Here is a 16,734-nt window from a genome sequence, read left to right as displayed (position 1 = left end):
CAAACCTGCTCTGTGGATCCTTATGACTTAGCCCAAGCCAAGACTATATTTCAAGTAGATTATTCTAGTACCTGACATCTATCTGATATCCTTGCTCTCACCTTCTTTTAAAAATCTATCCTTCACAATGATGCCAGAACTATCCTTATACAGCATAAATCTGTTTATATGACTCCCATTCTTAACAGAATTCCTTGGGCTGCCATAGAAAGTCCATAATTTCTTAGCTGGCTCAAGAAGTCAGAAACTATTTAAAATTGTCCCCTCCTTTTCACTGTAGTATCTTTAGTAGAATTCTATTATATTAAATTTATTCACTATTGTCTGAATCTCCATGACCATACACATGCTAGTTTTATTTCAGGAAATCCCCATGAGTATTTCAAATCAGAATTGAATTTCTTAGTTCAGATTTTCTTAACTTTCTCTGAAAGCATTTACTTCTGTTCTTTGGGTTCATATGGATGTTACTACCTACCTTAATTATAGCACAGAGTACACTGTGTAGTGAACAGCTTGAGTCTTTATAAACTGTGTGTTTTATAGTCACTGTGGCTTATTTTTTCTTTGATTCAGTCCTTACCAATTTTTCTGCACACACACTTTTTTTGCTTAATAAATAAGAAATATACATTATCATGCATCACTTAATTATCCAACTGCAGAAGTTTTCAGCTGTCTCACTAGTGCATATGCCATTCTTTCTATTTTACAATGTTAGTCAAAAATGGCTTAGGTTTAAACTTAACTCTACAATAAACAATATAGTGGTTTGGTGCAAATATTTTGTGAAACAATTTCCTAGAGAAACTGATTTTGGAAACTATGGCACTTCTGATTAAGTATTTGCTTTTCTTCCTGCAAAACAGTAATTTTACATCATATGGGATCAAGCTCTGGTGCCTTGTCAAATTTTTATTTAAGCTCCTGATGTAAGCCTCAGATGCCAACTCAGAATTGCTATTTTTAAATGAACACTTTCCTTGAACTGACTTTTAATTCCTTGGATAATTTCTGCTTGCTATTAGCAGCTGAATATTTGTGCCTGTGCTTCAGGGTTCAGGAAAATAGCAACCATCTGCCAACAACCACAAACTTTAGCCCTAGGTCTCTGTTACTGTGACAGCTCCACCTTCTCTAATGGAAGTATCAGTACTCAGTGAGCACTCTGGCCGTACTCAGTAGTGGAAATACTAACACTCCTTGGCCCCTTCTACATAAATTAAATTTCATCATGTCTCTGGTTGAAAAAAAGAATCTAAAAGGAGTTGGTGACTCTTCAGACAAGATTAAATAAACAGCCATCTTAAAAATTCTCCAAACTCAATATGAAGCATACTAGCTCTCAAGAGGTTAAACCATATAACAAACAACCTCTTCAAAGGAGAAAAATACAGACCTCTGAGAACACTGACAACTCATTTAACAAGCGCATAGTGTTTGTTCTCAGAAAAGTCAGCTTTTGAATTTAGAGGAGTTGAAAGGTTCATTTCTGGAAACAGCTTGTCCTCAAGTTTTTTAATAGTTCTGTTAACCTGGAAGTGGGAGTCATAAGATGAGTACAGTGGGAAATATTCCAACCTTTTCAATGGTTCTAATTGGTGAATGAGAAAGAACTTTGCAGTGTGCAAATAAATCATGACTTAACTCAGTAATCCAAATGAAGCCTAATAGTCTCTTACTTTGAAACCAGTTCTTACAATCTCTGACTATTAAATCCTGATTATCCAGAAAAAAAGAAATTACAGAGTGAAGTAGAAACATCTGAACATGGTAAGATAGCTAAGTACTGTTTTTTACAATTGTAAAAGCTATTTCAGGATAGTCAATATATTAAAAATGTAAACAGAGGGCTTATGCAGGAAGGCTGTAAAGCATGGTGTTTAAGACTGCAAGCTCTGTTTTCATGCATGCCTGGACTTAATTTTTACCTCAGTTTACTAGGTCACCTGGGACAATTTATCCTGTGTAAATCCCAGTTTCTTCATATGCAAAATCAGAATAATAGTAGTATATGCTTTCTAGTGCTATTATGGACAGTAAAGTGAGATCATACTCAGGGGCATTTAATAAAATTTGATCCATATACTTAAACATTAAGGGAATTAACTATATTTTCAGGATTCCTTTCCGGAGAGAAGTAGAACTATAATTTTTTTTTTAAATTAATGATTAGAGTATTAAAGTTTTTCCAGTTAATCCTTTCATTTTATGTCTAACCAAAGCGATATTACCTTCTCAATAGTGTTTGTAAGAATAGTCTTCTTTTCACAAAAATATTAGTGGGCATTAAATGTCTTTAGATAACATATAGAATAATGTGTATACTAATAAAATAAGGTTTAAAAAAAGTTGCTTTAGAAATTTGTCCCATTAGAAAAATAAGCTTTCAAGATTGTATAGATAGTGATTTTATCTTTGCAGTTATTTTCCTATAAATTTTAAACAGCTTCATTGACCCACAATTCAAATACTATCCAGTTTATCCTTGTTTAAAGCACAATTCAATGTTTATTTTAAACACTTTCCCAGATATGTGTAATAATAAACACAAAAAGAAACTTCGTATCCATTAGTAGTCGTTTCCTATTTCTATCCAAACTTGCCTAGCCCTAAGTTATCATTTTGTCATGCATTTTGTCATGCTTTTTGTCTCTATAAATTTGCTAATGTTTGCATCTCATATAAATGGAATTATATGCAATATGTGGTCTTTGTAGTTGGCTTCTTCCACTTAGCATATCATTTTAAAACTCCATGTTGTACCATATACAATATCACTATTTACTCCTTTTTATTATCAAATTAGAATATTGCATTGTACAGATGGACCACATCTTATTTAACCATTTATTAGTTGAGGGATATTTGGGTTGTTTCTGTATTTTATCTACTAAAATAATACTGCTATCAGAATTTATGTATGTAGTTTTTTAATAGAAATATTTTCATTTACCTTAAATATATACTTGCGTGCAATTATTGGGTCATATGTTAAGTCTGTGTGTAATATTTTGGGAATTGTTGTACTCTTTTCCAACATGACTGCACATCATTTTTACCCTTCAGAGATTTCTGATTTCTCCACACTCTCACCAAAACTTTTAATTTTGCATCCTGTTTGATTTTAGCCAATCCTAGGGAGTAGGAAGCAGTATATCATGTGGTTTTCACTTGCATTTCCCTAGTAGTCAGTTTTATTGAGCATCTTTTGCTATGCTTATTGACTATTTGTATATTTTCTTAGACAAAATTCTTTATTCATTATTAAGCTGTGTTAATTGTCTGTTTGCTCAGTTTTCAAGGTCTTTGCACGGTCTGAATGGTATTCCTTGATTAGATATATGATTTGGCAGTATTTTGTCTTATTCTATCAGTTGTTATTGTTACATTTTGATACAATCTTTTATTTGTTAATCATTTCAGGAATGACAAAGTCATACTTGTACTAGTAGTGTGTCTTACTTCAACAAAAGTACCTAGAGTTTGGAAAATAATTTTACCTCTATTTTTATACCTTAACTAGAAAAAGAGATTAGGACAAAGATGGAAATTAGAACTTGTCTTTTCCAAAGCAATCATTAAACACTAACATGATGAACTGTGAATTATCCCAAAGATATGAATTGATTATCAATTGATTCTCTTACCATATCATTATTTTGTTAGTTCATTCAACTAATGAAAATAGTGGGAAATAAAATATACATTGAACTTTAAATGAGGCACAACTAATCTTACATATTTTAGGAAGTGTTCGATTCAGTACTAAGTAATTACTAAATTCTGTGTATTATTAAGACCTTGAAAACAGAGACTAAGGTCATCTGTCTTTGCTTGAGTAGTTCTCAGTCTAATATGAGTGGAAATATACTTATGTTTACATGTTCATGTGAACATATTTAATGAGGTGCAATTCATAAAGTAATAGAGCACTGTACTAGGAAGAAATGATCAGATAAGAGAAATATTTGTGAGTGTGTGTATTCCTCTTTGTATAAAGCAAGAAGTGTAAGCATAATACATGAAACCATAAGACTAATAAGAGCTTCAGCATGAGCATCACAATTGATAATCTGTAAATTCTGAGCTTGATATATGAAGTTAGAGACTGTCAGAAATAACAGGGAAACAAAGAAAAACACTCTTTCTTTTCTACTCAATCATTTCTCAGAAGAAATGATTTACATATTTACATATGTAAACATGTAATTTACATATTTGTAAATTTGTAAAAATTTAATAAGTGACTTTGAAAGTTCTTTGTGTCACCCCTTCCCACCTTTCTCCTCCTCTCAGGGTACAGTGAGTATATTTAGAGTAGAAGCGGGTGTTTAAGTCCTGCCTGGTTCTGAAGTTGTAGACCTAAGAGGTATCAGTATGGCCTTTGAATACAGAGGATTCCTGCATTTGGTCAGAAGTGATCTCCTTAACTGGTAGAAATCTTTAGCCCCCTTCCCACAACCCACGTGTCTTATTCTATGAGAAGATCTAGAGAACTTCAAGGGGTAGACTTTTTTTCTTTTCCTTTCATCCTTCTTTTATTGACAATATACTTAGTATATGAAGAGCACTTTGCCAAACTTTGCGTAAACAGTAAAAGACACAATCTAATTTTTTTTTTTGAAATTTTGAGAGAAGAATAGGGATTATTATTCCCTCTCCACTTAATGTTTTGTTGTTAATTCTTTTAAAGCAATGAGACTCTATTCAAAATATTTATATCCACTAATTTTACTTAAAATTTAGAGTGAAGACACAATTATAGTCTGTATTTGTTTGAAATTTGTATTCATAGCTTGTAGTTATCTAACTTTAATATCCACAGCTACTGAAATTGAAAAACACATGGAATAGTTCTTGAATTAATTATAGGGTCCTCTATTGTTTCTCTTCAAACAAATTCTTCTTAGGAATATCATGTTCAATGCAACTCATACCTGGGAGTCAAAAGCCCGAGTGCTTCCAAAGGATGAGAAAATGTCCAACTTCTCAAGATGGTGTGCATTTCTGAAATGGTCCTTTCATCCCATCCAGGTGCACTTCCCAGGACCAAAGGGAGTGAGCAGTTTTGGTTATTACAGAAGAAGCGGTAAAACCATAAGTATCTTCTCTTTTCCTCGGAGAGTCTGAAAAACCAGATTGGAAACTAATTTCCTGGACTTTGCTGCACTAAGGAAGTGTTTCTGTAAATGCACAGTACAAGACCTTACTCCTGGTCTTTCAGTTCTGTTTAATTTATTTCAGAAAGCCAGTCCTTTATCTTCTTGGATTAGTGTTATAGGTTGTTCCACCAACTTATTTTTCCAACTGAAGGCTGTTATAGAAAAAGTTCTGCAAAGGTCATTCATATTTATTTCCCCCCCTTTATCCATGTCACTTTTGTCAATGTGTCTTTTTAGTTGGCAAAATTTCTGCCTTCTATTTTCTTTATCTGAATGTTGTACCATGTCCTACTTACAGCAGAGGTGATTACCCATTGATTCTCTTCCTTCTTCTACAAATCAACTTACACCCAAGTGGGGCCATAAGGAAATAGCGTACATTGAAGATGTGATTTCCTCAACATAGAGTAAGTTTCATCAGAGTTCAGAAAAACTCCTTGCTGTCAACTTCAAGAACAAAGATCACAATTCATCCCTGCGTTCTGGTTTTACATTTTCAGAGCTCACTGGCAGATGGGAGTGAAAATATCAATGACGACATTTTCTTAAATGCTCAAGTATTTTCCCTTGGAAAGGGGCCTGGGTCAGAGTTCTCAGTCCAGGACAAGCGCCACTGGTCTATCTTGTTTAGCTCATGCTCCAGCAGCAGCATGCAGAACCACAGTTCATTTGGAGGACAATGTGTCTCCTGTGACCATAGCAGCCTTTCAAGCCCGCTTCCTCCAAATTACACACTCAGCTCAGTTTACATCAGCCAGGACTCACAAGAAGAGTAACAGGAAATATCTAATGATTTTAAATGTTAATTTACTCTAAAGCTTCTTTTAAGTCATCTTCACCTGTAAGTATTGGAGTACAGTAAGCCATCTTTTAGTCCCTTTCAAAAATTCATAATTGCTGTTTTTATCTTTACCATTTGGAAGTCTAGTAGGGGAAAAAAGTCAATAGTAAAATGACTACAACATAAATTGTTCTGATTAAGTTCATTTTTTCCCCTCCAATACCAACACTGCTTTTATCTTTTTTTTTTACATCCACTGCTGAAGCATAATTTATATAAAAGAAAATGCAGATTTTATTTAATAAATCTGAATAAGTGTATGTACAAGATAACAACCACAATCCTATCAAGATAAAAAAACGTTTTTCATGCCACCAGAGGGACTGGTAAGGTTTCTTCCACTCTAGAGTAATGATTGCTATTTTAGAGCTCCGAAATGGAAAAATAGAATGCACACTCTTTTATTTATGATTTCTTTCTCTCAGTGGAGTGTTTTGAAATGACCCATATTTTTGAGTCTATCAAGTTCATTCCTTTTAATTAGTGAGTATCATTTTGTATGAATACATCATAGTTTGCTTATTCATTCTTCTATTTGATAGGTATCAGATTGTTTCCCTTTTAGGGATATGAATAAAAGTGTTGTGATTATTTGTGTGCAAGTCTTTAAAGGGTGCTATCTCTTTTCAGTTCTTCCAAGATAAACTGAGGAGGGGAATGACTGGTCTATAGGTCAATTAAGTGTTTGTCCATTAAAGAAATTGTGAAACTATTTTTCCAAGTGGTGGTAAAAGATTACATTTTTACCTGCAGCTTTGTTGCACCACATTCTCGATTTTTTACATGTCTCTTCAGTAGTACCCATTCTAATGGGTGCATAGTGGTTGTGGTTATTACTTACCTTTTTCCAGGTAAGTTTTCATATGCTGTCTCTCTATCTCTTTTCTTTTGAAGTGCCAACAAACGCTTGTTTGTCGCCCATCTTTTTGATGGATTTACTGACGTGATTTTTATATACTCTAGATACAAAAATTTGGACATGTAAACGGCACGTTTTTCCTCTGAACCTGCCTTGCCTGTTTACTTCTTTAGTGGTGCCTTTTGATAAGTGGTTTTAAAATTTAATTAGTCCAATTTATAAATTTTTCAATAGTTCCTGCTTTCTCTTTTTTCTCTTAGAAAACTGCCTATTTTAACATCCATTCTCTAAGTTTTCTTCTGAAAGCCCTATAGCTTAATTTTCAAAAATAGGGAAACATAATCCATCCTAATTTAATTTATATAATAAGGGGTGAGCCTACATTTCTTCTCTTTTTTAAATTTTAGTCTCATAAATATATCTACTTGCTGAAAATGTTTCTTTTTTTCATTTCTTTCTTTCACAACTTTGTAAACACACACACACAGACACACACACACACACTGAGCACACAACTGAGACGCTGTTTATGCTGCATCTGATTCCATTGATCTGTTTCCCTGTCCTAAATATAACACTATCTTTCTCTTAACTGCTGCCAATTTATAATGTATGAAATAAGACATGCAAACACTCCAATTTCTTGTTATTTTTATGATTGCTTGACTATATCTATGCATTAGTTTACAAAATCGAATTTATAAAATTTGCCCATCTCTGCTTTTTGTTCATTCCCATATATATATATATATATATATATATATATATATATATAATATATATAATACTATATATATGTCCATACACATATATTACATTGATATTATCTCATAAGTCACAGCAATCTATTATTATTTGGAGGGTTCTTTTATTTTTTTCTGTACTTCACTATGTATAATTTGTATTACCCTGCCTTCAGATTTACATTTTATTGTTAGCATTGTGCAATCTATGAAGTCTATCAATCTAGTGATTTAAGTTTTTTCAGTTCTGAAATTCGTATATCTTTCTAAAATCTTCATGTTTCACTGATCTATATCTTCTGAAACTCATGAATATCTGTGTAGTTCCTGTACAATATGATGTGGAAGGCTATCTTTTCCAGATTCTCCCCACTTACTTTCCTATGGATAGTATGTTGGATATATGCTGATAGTTTTTCCAATTAGCAAGTATAACATTTGAAGTGCTATACTATTAAAAGTTTGCATTCTGCTATCTTTTGAGTGTTAAGTGTTCTCTGGAAGTTTGTTTTTGTGATTTATTAGGTTTGCCCTTAATCTGGGGCTAGAGTTTACTTACTTCTAGTATGTATGTTTCTGGTTTCTGCACCTAATGACTGAGATGTTTCGTGAGCTTTTTCTATTGTTCTAGAATTTTCTGTCTCCCAGTATTGTTTATTCTCTAATGTCCACAATCATTTTCTATTTTCCTGAAGGCATAAATAGCCCACCTGCTAACAGCAGGTTGGTACTCAATTATATATTAAGGGGGATCCATGCAGTGTCTGTAGCTACTAATCTGTCTATCTTGCTTCCCCTCCTATTATGCTCTGAAGATTCCAGAAGTCTCAACATCACTGAATTCTGATCTTGGCTTTTCTTTTTAGCAAGACTACATATTCTTTTCTGAAGCTACACATTCGGGCCAAAAGCCATTTTAATCATGAGGCTTATCTCAAACCCTGTCTACTCAAGCTTTGAAAATAGTTTTTCAACATGTATTTTGGTTGTGTCATAGTTCTTTAAGTGAGTAGGATTTGTCTAGTGCTAGATACCCTTCATGTAGGAGTGGAAACAATTTTTTATCAAAACAAATTTTGTGTATGTTTCATTTAGAATCAATTATATATTTAGGGCCACTTTTTGATTGATGAAAGAAGATTAATTTTTTCCAATTTTTAGTTTTTGCAAATATCATAAGTCCATTTTTATTATATTTCTCTGAGTTGGAATTTCCTGAGTTGATTATATTTGGTCAGTTTTGGAGAAGCAATAATTAAGTTACCAACTATGTGACAAAATGTTAATTGGCTTAAGCCACCAAACTGAGTGTTATCTGGAAACCAGAGATAATCTGATTGTAGCACAAATTTTATAACATTGAAAGCTGCTCTCCATCTGTTTTCACAGTTCAAAATGAAGCTGTACCGTACTGAACATGCATAGTGATGGTTAAGTGGGTGCGACAGAAGAAATGTTGCTTATTTTATTTATACTATTAACATAAATAGAACTCAAAGTACAAAACAAGTAGAACTCACTGAGGTTAAGTACTCTTTTAATATTTAAATGCACTGCTATTATTACTTGTTTTGTTTGACCTTTTTGTTTGAACATTCTTAAAACTTCAAAACATTGGATTCTTGTTAAAAAAATTCTCTCCTTACAGCTATGCCGATCTCTTGCATGTGACACACTTATTAAATTGAAGCTTTTATATTTCAGAGTAAGAAATAGAAAAAATGCTCATCTAGTTAAGATGATCATAGTCTTATATAACAATGAATTGTTAATATTTGTGTCCAGAGGACTGAGACTTGTCCACCATCTTCAGCTCATAAGCTAACTTTCTTATACCAGACACCATGAAAAGACACTTCAGTCCTCATGACATATTCATTTTACACATTTTGTAACACACTATATATAAAATTGAAAATCTGATGTTAAAATAGGTTTTTTGCTATCTTATGAATTAATCAAAGAACTGAGAAATATTCATAAGAATGAACAGGATGACAGGACTTTGTAGTAAGAGTCATAACATAAAAGGTCACATGACAGAGATGAAACAGAAAGACTTCATTAGCATGGTCAGTGAAGACATCTTTGAGAGATGACATTTAAGTGAAAACTTAAGGGATGAGATGACTTAGATATATAGAATTTAGGAAAAAGTATTTCAGAGAAAGCAAATGTCACCTAAAATGATCTTTAGATGGGGGTGGCATTGGTATATTTGTTGTATATGAGGGAAATCGATGTCACTGGCTTGAAGTGAATGAGAAAATAATGTAAGCTGAAATTAGAAAACAGGGCAATAGTAAGATTAGATTTTATTTAGAGAACAACTGTTTGATAAATCTAAGTACTCCCTGCTTAATAATTTAGTGCTATTAAAACATTACTGATATACTCCTGTTCTTTTTTGAATCTGCAGTGATAATTGTATTTCAATTTTCCCTGTTTACTAAAGCAACTTCCTGCCTATTTGAAAGATGGTTGAGTGGTGCTTTCTCATTGCTATGTGCAGAAATGTACCTAATCACTCATGCTTTCATGTTTTGAGCTGAACGATTTTCAATCTATTCACTTTCCCTTCACCTAATGTTGTTGAATACCACAGGGAAAGACTCTTTATAAGCATAGAAAATTACTTATTTGGTTTTTAAACATTAATTGATCACCTAGCTGTGACTTTAGGAAATGAGAGGAGTTACACTCCGAGGAAGGTTCGTTCTTTGAAGAGATGGGTGCTTCAAGGATGACTGATGGCATCATGAAAAGCAGGCAAAATCCATTCAGAGAACCGTCACTTACAATAAAGGAGTCTGTTTCTTTGAGAGCCTGGCAATATGTTTTAAATACTCTTTTGGTGGTTCTTGGAGATGAGTTCTATTCTCTTCAGAATCAGGTTTCGTATACTCCCATCCAGTAGCTGGAAAATCAATCTGAAACAAAGAAATGATTTTTCCATATATTGAGGGTGCTTCCAAGTACATTATTAACTCAATAGTATCTACCTTAGACCTGTGAAAGCTAGAGAACAATTTCTATTTTTTCCTTTGCTATATGGTGCTTTACAGTAATTTAAAAAAAGAATTTGTTATTTAAATACATATGAAGTTTTTTTTCAAATTTTATAAGTAGATTAGGAACATTTTATATGTAGATTAGTGATCCTGAGAGGAAGTAAAAGATAATAGCAATGTATAAATTTTTAATAAAGCTAAGTATGTTATATTTTTGTTTAAAGCTGAGATTATATCCTTTTGATACTTCCATGTTAAAATGTCTTTCTATCCTGAAATTAAGAAATTTGAATATAGTAATTATCTCTTTCATATGACCACTTAGAATAATAAAGAGTTATTCTGTGTTGTTCTCAGACTGTAACTCTGGGGACCTTTTTGACACAAGAGTGAGCTCTTCTCCACTACCGAGCTATTCTGCAAGCACATTATATAATCAAACTGAATACTTCTGTTTCAGATCTCTGGATTGAGCTAGAATCCAGGCCTTCCTTTTTTTTCTGACTCAATTAAACCATGTTTCAGGATAAAATGGTTCCAGTAAATAAAGTAACAGTTTCAAACTATGTAAATTTAGTGGGTATTTCAGTATTCCACATATTTTCTTAAGACTACAGATATTTTTTCCATTCTAACATTAGCTAATTTGTAGAATCTGCTTTTCTTTGCTGACCTACATTAGGTTGGAATCTTGGAGAAAACTGAAAAACATAATAGATTCTGTATATGAAATATAATAAATTTAGTAATTCATTTTAATAATTTTTGAAATAGTTCTTTTTATTGTAGTTTCTTTTATGTACCATTCCTGCAATCTGATGAAAATAATACTAAGCTAAAGTAAAATACTAAGCGAAAGTAAACTAAGTAAAGTAAAAAAAATACTAAACTTCAGTAAAATTTGTCTCCTTCTGGATTAATCTGGAAGGATTTATTTTGGTATCTTAGGTGGAAGCTTATAGTGTACCAGCTGGTTAGATGTTACTCTTTTTGTGGTTAAATATTATTATACACAAGGAAAGAATACTTTACAAATATTTAATGAGTTATAATTTTATGGCAGTCCCAAATAAATGGTAGGATGGATAAGAAAGCGAGAGAAATAAAAAGTATCTCTGTGTACAATTCTATAATATATTCTTATATAGTTTACTTAGGCAAGCATGTTCATTTTTCATACATTAGTGAAGTTTGTATCAAATTACATTTTTATGGAATATGGCCCTAAATAGTTACTGATTCTAGAGCCACTGATAGAAAATATTGGCATTTCTCAAGTTGTCTTTTCACTTTCTTTTTATTAGTACATGTTTGTAGTGCATAATATTTACACGTCTCATGAGGAGTCTTCTAATTTTTCAAAAAAGAGAAGTTCCCCCAAACAAAACTTTGTATAAATGTATTTACTGTACAGTACTTTTGAGCATCATAAATGAAGCAAGATACAGTGTCTAACCTCAGATAATTTATTGATGAGAACAAGCACACAAATAAACAAGCCAAAAAAAAAAAAAAACCTGAGGATAATAAATACACAGTACCCTGAAGCTATGACCAGTATGGCTTTGTATTTATCCTTCTGTAGTCCTGCCTGACAATGCCTGGTTTTGGTCCTAAAGTTCTATTTAATGAAATATTAGAAGAGATTTCTTCAAATGCTTACACTACTTGTGCCATGATACCCATTTTTCACCTCTGGCTTCAAGCCTTGAGGGTATACTCCAGATTTTAAAAACAGTAATAATGAGAAGGTCACAAGGTCTTTCCTCCTGGAAAGGGTACATTAAGGCCTGGTCGCTTTCTCATCTAATTTCCAATCCCTAGATATTGACTTCCTGTTTGATTTATCCGTCCTGTTTTGCTTCCTCTCTTTTGTGCACTTGGCCACCCTGGTTCCAACTGAAGCTTCATGATTTAGCATGCCCGAGGGGCTGCTGTGAATGTCCCTAGTGCCAAGGCACAAAACAGACCCCATTACGTGCACCTGGACCCAACGGGGGGCTCATGATTCTTAGCTTACTCAGAGAACCTCCACCAGAACTGTACATGTGGTTTGGGCACCATGAGACATTTGCATTATAGACCATAATCTTTTGAGCGGCTCAGAGGGAGAAATACCACCAAACTGAGTGAGATTTTTGGTCACTCACAGTGAAGGAGTTGTAAAAGACGATGGAAAAAATATTATTGGATATTATATCAACACCAAGAAAGGAAACTTAACTAAGTAAGGGGTAAGAGCAAAGGGGGTAAGGAAGAGATTCCATTCCTAGAATAGGGTCTGTGTATTGTAAAGAGGGAATGTAATCCACAGTTAGGGCAGTAAGAGTGAAGGGGTCAGAGAAGGCAAGTTTTACACAAGGAAAAATATTTATATTGTACATAAGCTAAAAGCAAAAGAGTGCATGTCAAAAAATACAACATTTTCAAAGTCGGTAGAGCTTGAAGTGTCAAACAGAAAGGCAAGAGAAGAGATGGGAGAGAAGTTTTTTTATGGAGCACGGCCTTTATTCTCCAGGCAATGCTGAGTCACTGAAGGGTGTAAGTAAGAAACTGACACGTTCACATGTAAGTTTTAGAAGGATCACACTGTGACTAAAGGTTTAAGGGGTGAAAAAGAAAGTTAAGTTGAATTGTTGCAAATAGTAGGGATCAGCTGAACTAGGGCAGAAAAGGTGAGGAATTGAGAGGATAGACTTAAAAATTATTGAACATAAAAATTGGCAGGATGTAACACGGACTTTTCAAGGCAAAGGAAAAGAAGGAGGAAGCAAGGAAAGCAGGTAGGTGTATGTGGAACATGAGGAGACATAAATAATCCAGGGTGTGAATAAAATTCTGGAGAGGAAGTTGGGCTCAGTTTAGGATCTGTTATGTTTGAAGATGCCAATAGAAGAACCAGGCAGGAGTTTCAGTGAATATGTATGTATCTATATCTATATCTGTCTCTCTGTCTCTGTCTCTCTATCTCTGTATATCTGTCTCTGTATCTCTCTCTCTCTAGCTTATGGTATAAAGGAATCCAAACTATAGCCATAAACTCAGAAGTATACTTGAGTAGATACCATGAAGAAAGTGTTAGAAATGAATGAGACCAGTAATTCTACTGTTACACATATTCAAGTGACATCTATACACACAAAAATGTGTACACAAATGTCCACAACAGTAAATTTGTTATTAAACAGAAAACAGAAACAACCCAGATATATATCTAATAATCGATAGGTATATAAAATGTGGTACATTCTCGCAATGTAATAACATTCAAAAATAAAGAGGACCAAATACCATGCTACAGCATGGATCAGCTTTGAAAACACTGTGCTAAATGAAGAGTCAGTTCTGAAATATTACATTTAAATGAAATGTTCAAATAAAGGAATACTCGGAGACCAAAACAAGATTAGTACGTAGGAAGGATTTGATGGGTGAGGATTGACAGCTAGGAAGTAATTGATAAAATGTATGGGATTTCTTTGAGTCTATGAATCTGCTCTAAAATGGACTGTGATGATAGTGGCACATATCTGTGAAAATACTAAAAACTTCATGACAGACCTAAAGTGGGAGAATTGTATGGGATATGTTCTATTACACAACAGCTCATAAGTATGTAGGAGCAAATATGTATATGTCAATTTTGTTTTTTGTCTTTTTTGAGACGGGATCTTGCTATGTAGTTCAGGCTGCCCTTGAGCTCATTTTGTAGCCCAGGCTGGTCTCAAACTCACAACGATCCTCTTGCCTCAGCCTCCTGAGTACTGAGATTACAGGCATGTGTCTCAATACCTGGTCTTCAATAAAATTTTTTTTAAAAGTGTAAAAAGATGAAAAAGCTAACTACCATGATTTGGTTATAGTACATTATATGGAAAACATCACACAACACCACATAAATAGATATATTTGAAATAAGATAATAATTATTAATCAAAATGTTTAATTACAAAACAAAAATAAGTGCAAATTATATTTCAGTGAAGTCATTTGGGAATAACAACGGCAGCAGATAGATTTTTTCAGAAGGGTATACCTTGAGGTTTAGCTCCTGGGAAGGAGAGAGGGAAAGAAGAGACAAAGAAAGAGGAGAGGAGGACCACGGGAGGCAGGAAGAAATTGCTCTGCAACAGGATAGAGACAGTGTCAAAAAGAGCAGAGAGGGCTGGTATGACCAGAACTGAAAACTACCGCTGGGCTTCATATGTAGGAATTAGGTTACTTGATCCTATTACATATAGTGAAAATAAATCAGGCTATGGCAACTTTGGATAAAAATGGGGAGGTTAAAAACAGAGAAAGACAGAACAAAGACAATATTACCACACATACACCATCTCTACTGTGAGCATCAAAAACAAGATAGGGTTATTCCATTGGGTTAGATTCAGGCAGGAGCAGTAAGTTGAGAGACACCCAACCTAAGGAAGTTGAGCAATAGCCTGCTTATTTGTCTCCATTTATGAGCTAGGATCTATTTTACCCAGTCCACTGCTTCTGGCCAGCATATCAACCTGACAACCTAGCAAAAATCACTGACTTGAAGGTAATACATTCTATAATGTATCACAACCTTTGTCAGATTGGGTTGGCTACGTCGTGGCAGTGACTGCTGCAGGCAGCTGAGTTAGTTTAAAAATATTATATGCAGTGAGATAGAGTTGGTCCTCCATGGAGCCAGTGCAAACACCTGGCAGCTGCAGTGGAAGCTGATGCTTCCTGCGGTGGGCCAGGCCTCAAGACAAAAGACCATAAAGATGAATCAATATCCTGAGGATTGATATCCTAAATAGTGCCCAACCCTCTAGGAAAGAGTCACTGCTCTATAAGAATGCCTGCTTTCTACGTGACTCGCTTCCCCATTTGTTCCTAATGTAATCAATTTTACCTGAACTATTGATCTTATTGGCTAACTATAGTTATATCCCACAGCGAACCCATGCTCAGGACCGCTTCTGTCTCTCTTCAGACAGAAGCTCTCTTTCTCTCAATAAGTAAATTCTACTCTTAGCTCCTTTGTTCCTAAAATTCATTCTTCGATTTTAGAGAACAGGAACTCACGGACACAGTAGGTTGGGCGTTTCATTCCCCTACATTATAACCACCCACCTAGTAAATATAATCACAAAACTAAGGACCTGATAGAAGTTAGATAGACATAGTGTAGTTCTTTCAGTGTGCAGAGGAAAGAACAGGAGGTTAGGCGATTTGTTCAAGGTCATAACTATTTTTGTTAACTAGCTAAGAGTAGAATCCAGATTTCCCATCTCTCAGCCTGATGTCTTCCCCCGAGAACACATACCCATAAACATTGTTGGGAGACAGGGCTTCTAATTTTCTCTGATAGTTTTTAGGTTTAAATATTCTGTTCTATATTTGACTCATTATATTATAAAACTGATATGAGTTACTAAACATTTGAATTTTACTATCCAAATAGCTGTTGAAGCAGGACTTTTAAAAAAAAAATCAAGTTTTCCAAACAATTTCCCCCCTACAGCTGTTGTTCTTTGCTCTAATACAGATAAAAGCAGTAACTTTGGTCTCTGTAAGTAAAAATTTATAACCTCTGTTCCCATAACATCCTGTCATGCCTGAGGGGGGCCACCAAGGTACAAAACTGTCACCGCTTGACAAATTGCCTTTGTTCTCCTTCTGTCCACCCACGAGTTCCATGCCAAAGACCAACCTCCTTGACCAAATGCATAAAACCTAGAGCCTTTCATTTGTGTAACATCAGCCATTTGGGATTCACAAAAATCCACTGGGCCGGTGTGTACCTAAAATTCCAGAATAAAATCTTCATTTCCCAATGACCTCTCTAGTCTCTTAAATTCTCCAACACTATAATAATCGTTTTTAGTTTGCGTATTTCATTATCAATTTAAAAACAGGCTTCTCCTGGAATTTTTATCCATATGATTTTGTAATTATGGCTTGTTATCATTCTTGCATTTTTATATTCTTTTCTTGCTTTTTTTTACACTGTTAATATGGTACTTGTTTATAAAAATGACCATGGAATTCTACTACATTTTTTTCAGTGAGAGAACTCTATGTTTTTTGTTATCACATATTATATGTGTGCATCATAAGAAATGAGATCATGTGCATA

At 34.0% G+C, this 16,734-nt stretch overlaps 1 protein-coding gene across 3 annotated transcripts in view; it reads right to left on the bottom strand.

Annotated features, from left to right (window-relative positions):
* Nucleotides 1-16,734, bottom strand: part of Pik3c2g (phosphatidylinositol-4-phosphate 3-kinase catalytic subunit type 2 gamma) — a 289,635-nt gene that overhangs the window by 180,167 nt on the left and 92,734 nt on the right. For all 3 annotated transcript variants that reach the window (XM_063237587.1, XM_063237588.1, XM_063237589.1), the window contains 2 exons: nucleotides 10,408-10,538; nucleotides 4,941-5,129 (listed from right to left, as the gene is read on the bottom strand). In XM_063237587.1, the coding sequence (XP_063093657.1) occupies nucleotides 4,941-5,129; nucleotides 10,408-10,538 (320 nt within the window). The remainder of the gene's footprint in view (nucleotides 1-4,940; nucleotides 5,130-10,407; nucleotides 10,539-16,734) is intronic.

This window comes from Cavia porcellus, unplaced genomic scaffold (genome assembly GCF_034190915.1).
Source record: "Cavia porcellus strain 051 isolate PalLab524CR breed Dunkin Hartley unplaced genomic scaffold, mCavPor4.1 scaffold_27, whole genome shotgun sequence".
Lineage (NCBI taxonomy): Eukaryota > Metazoa > Chordata > Mammalia > Rodentia > Caviidae > Cavia > Cavia porcellus.
The sequence above is the reverse complement of the archived record's forward strand: the minus strand, read 5'-3'. Positions and strand labels throughout refer to the sequence as shown.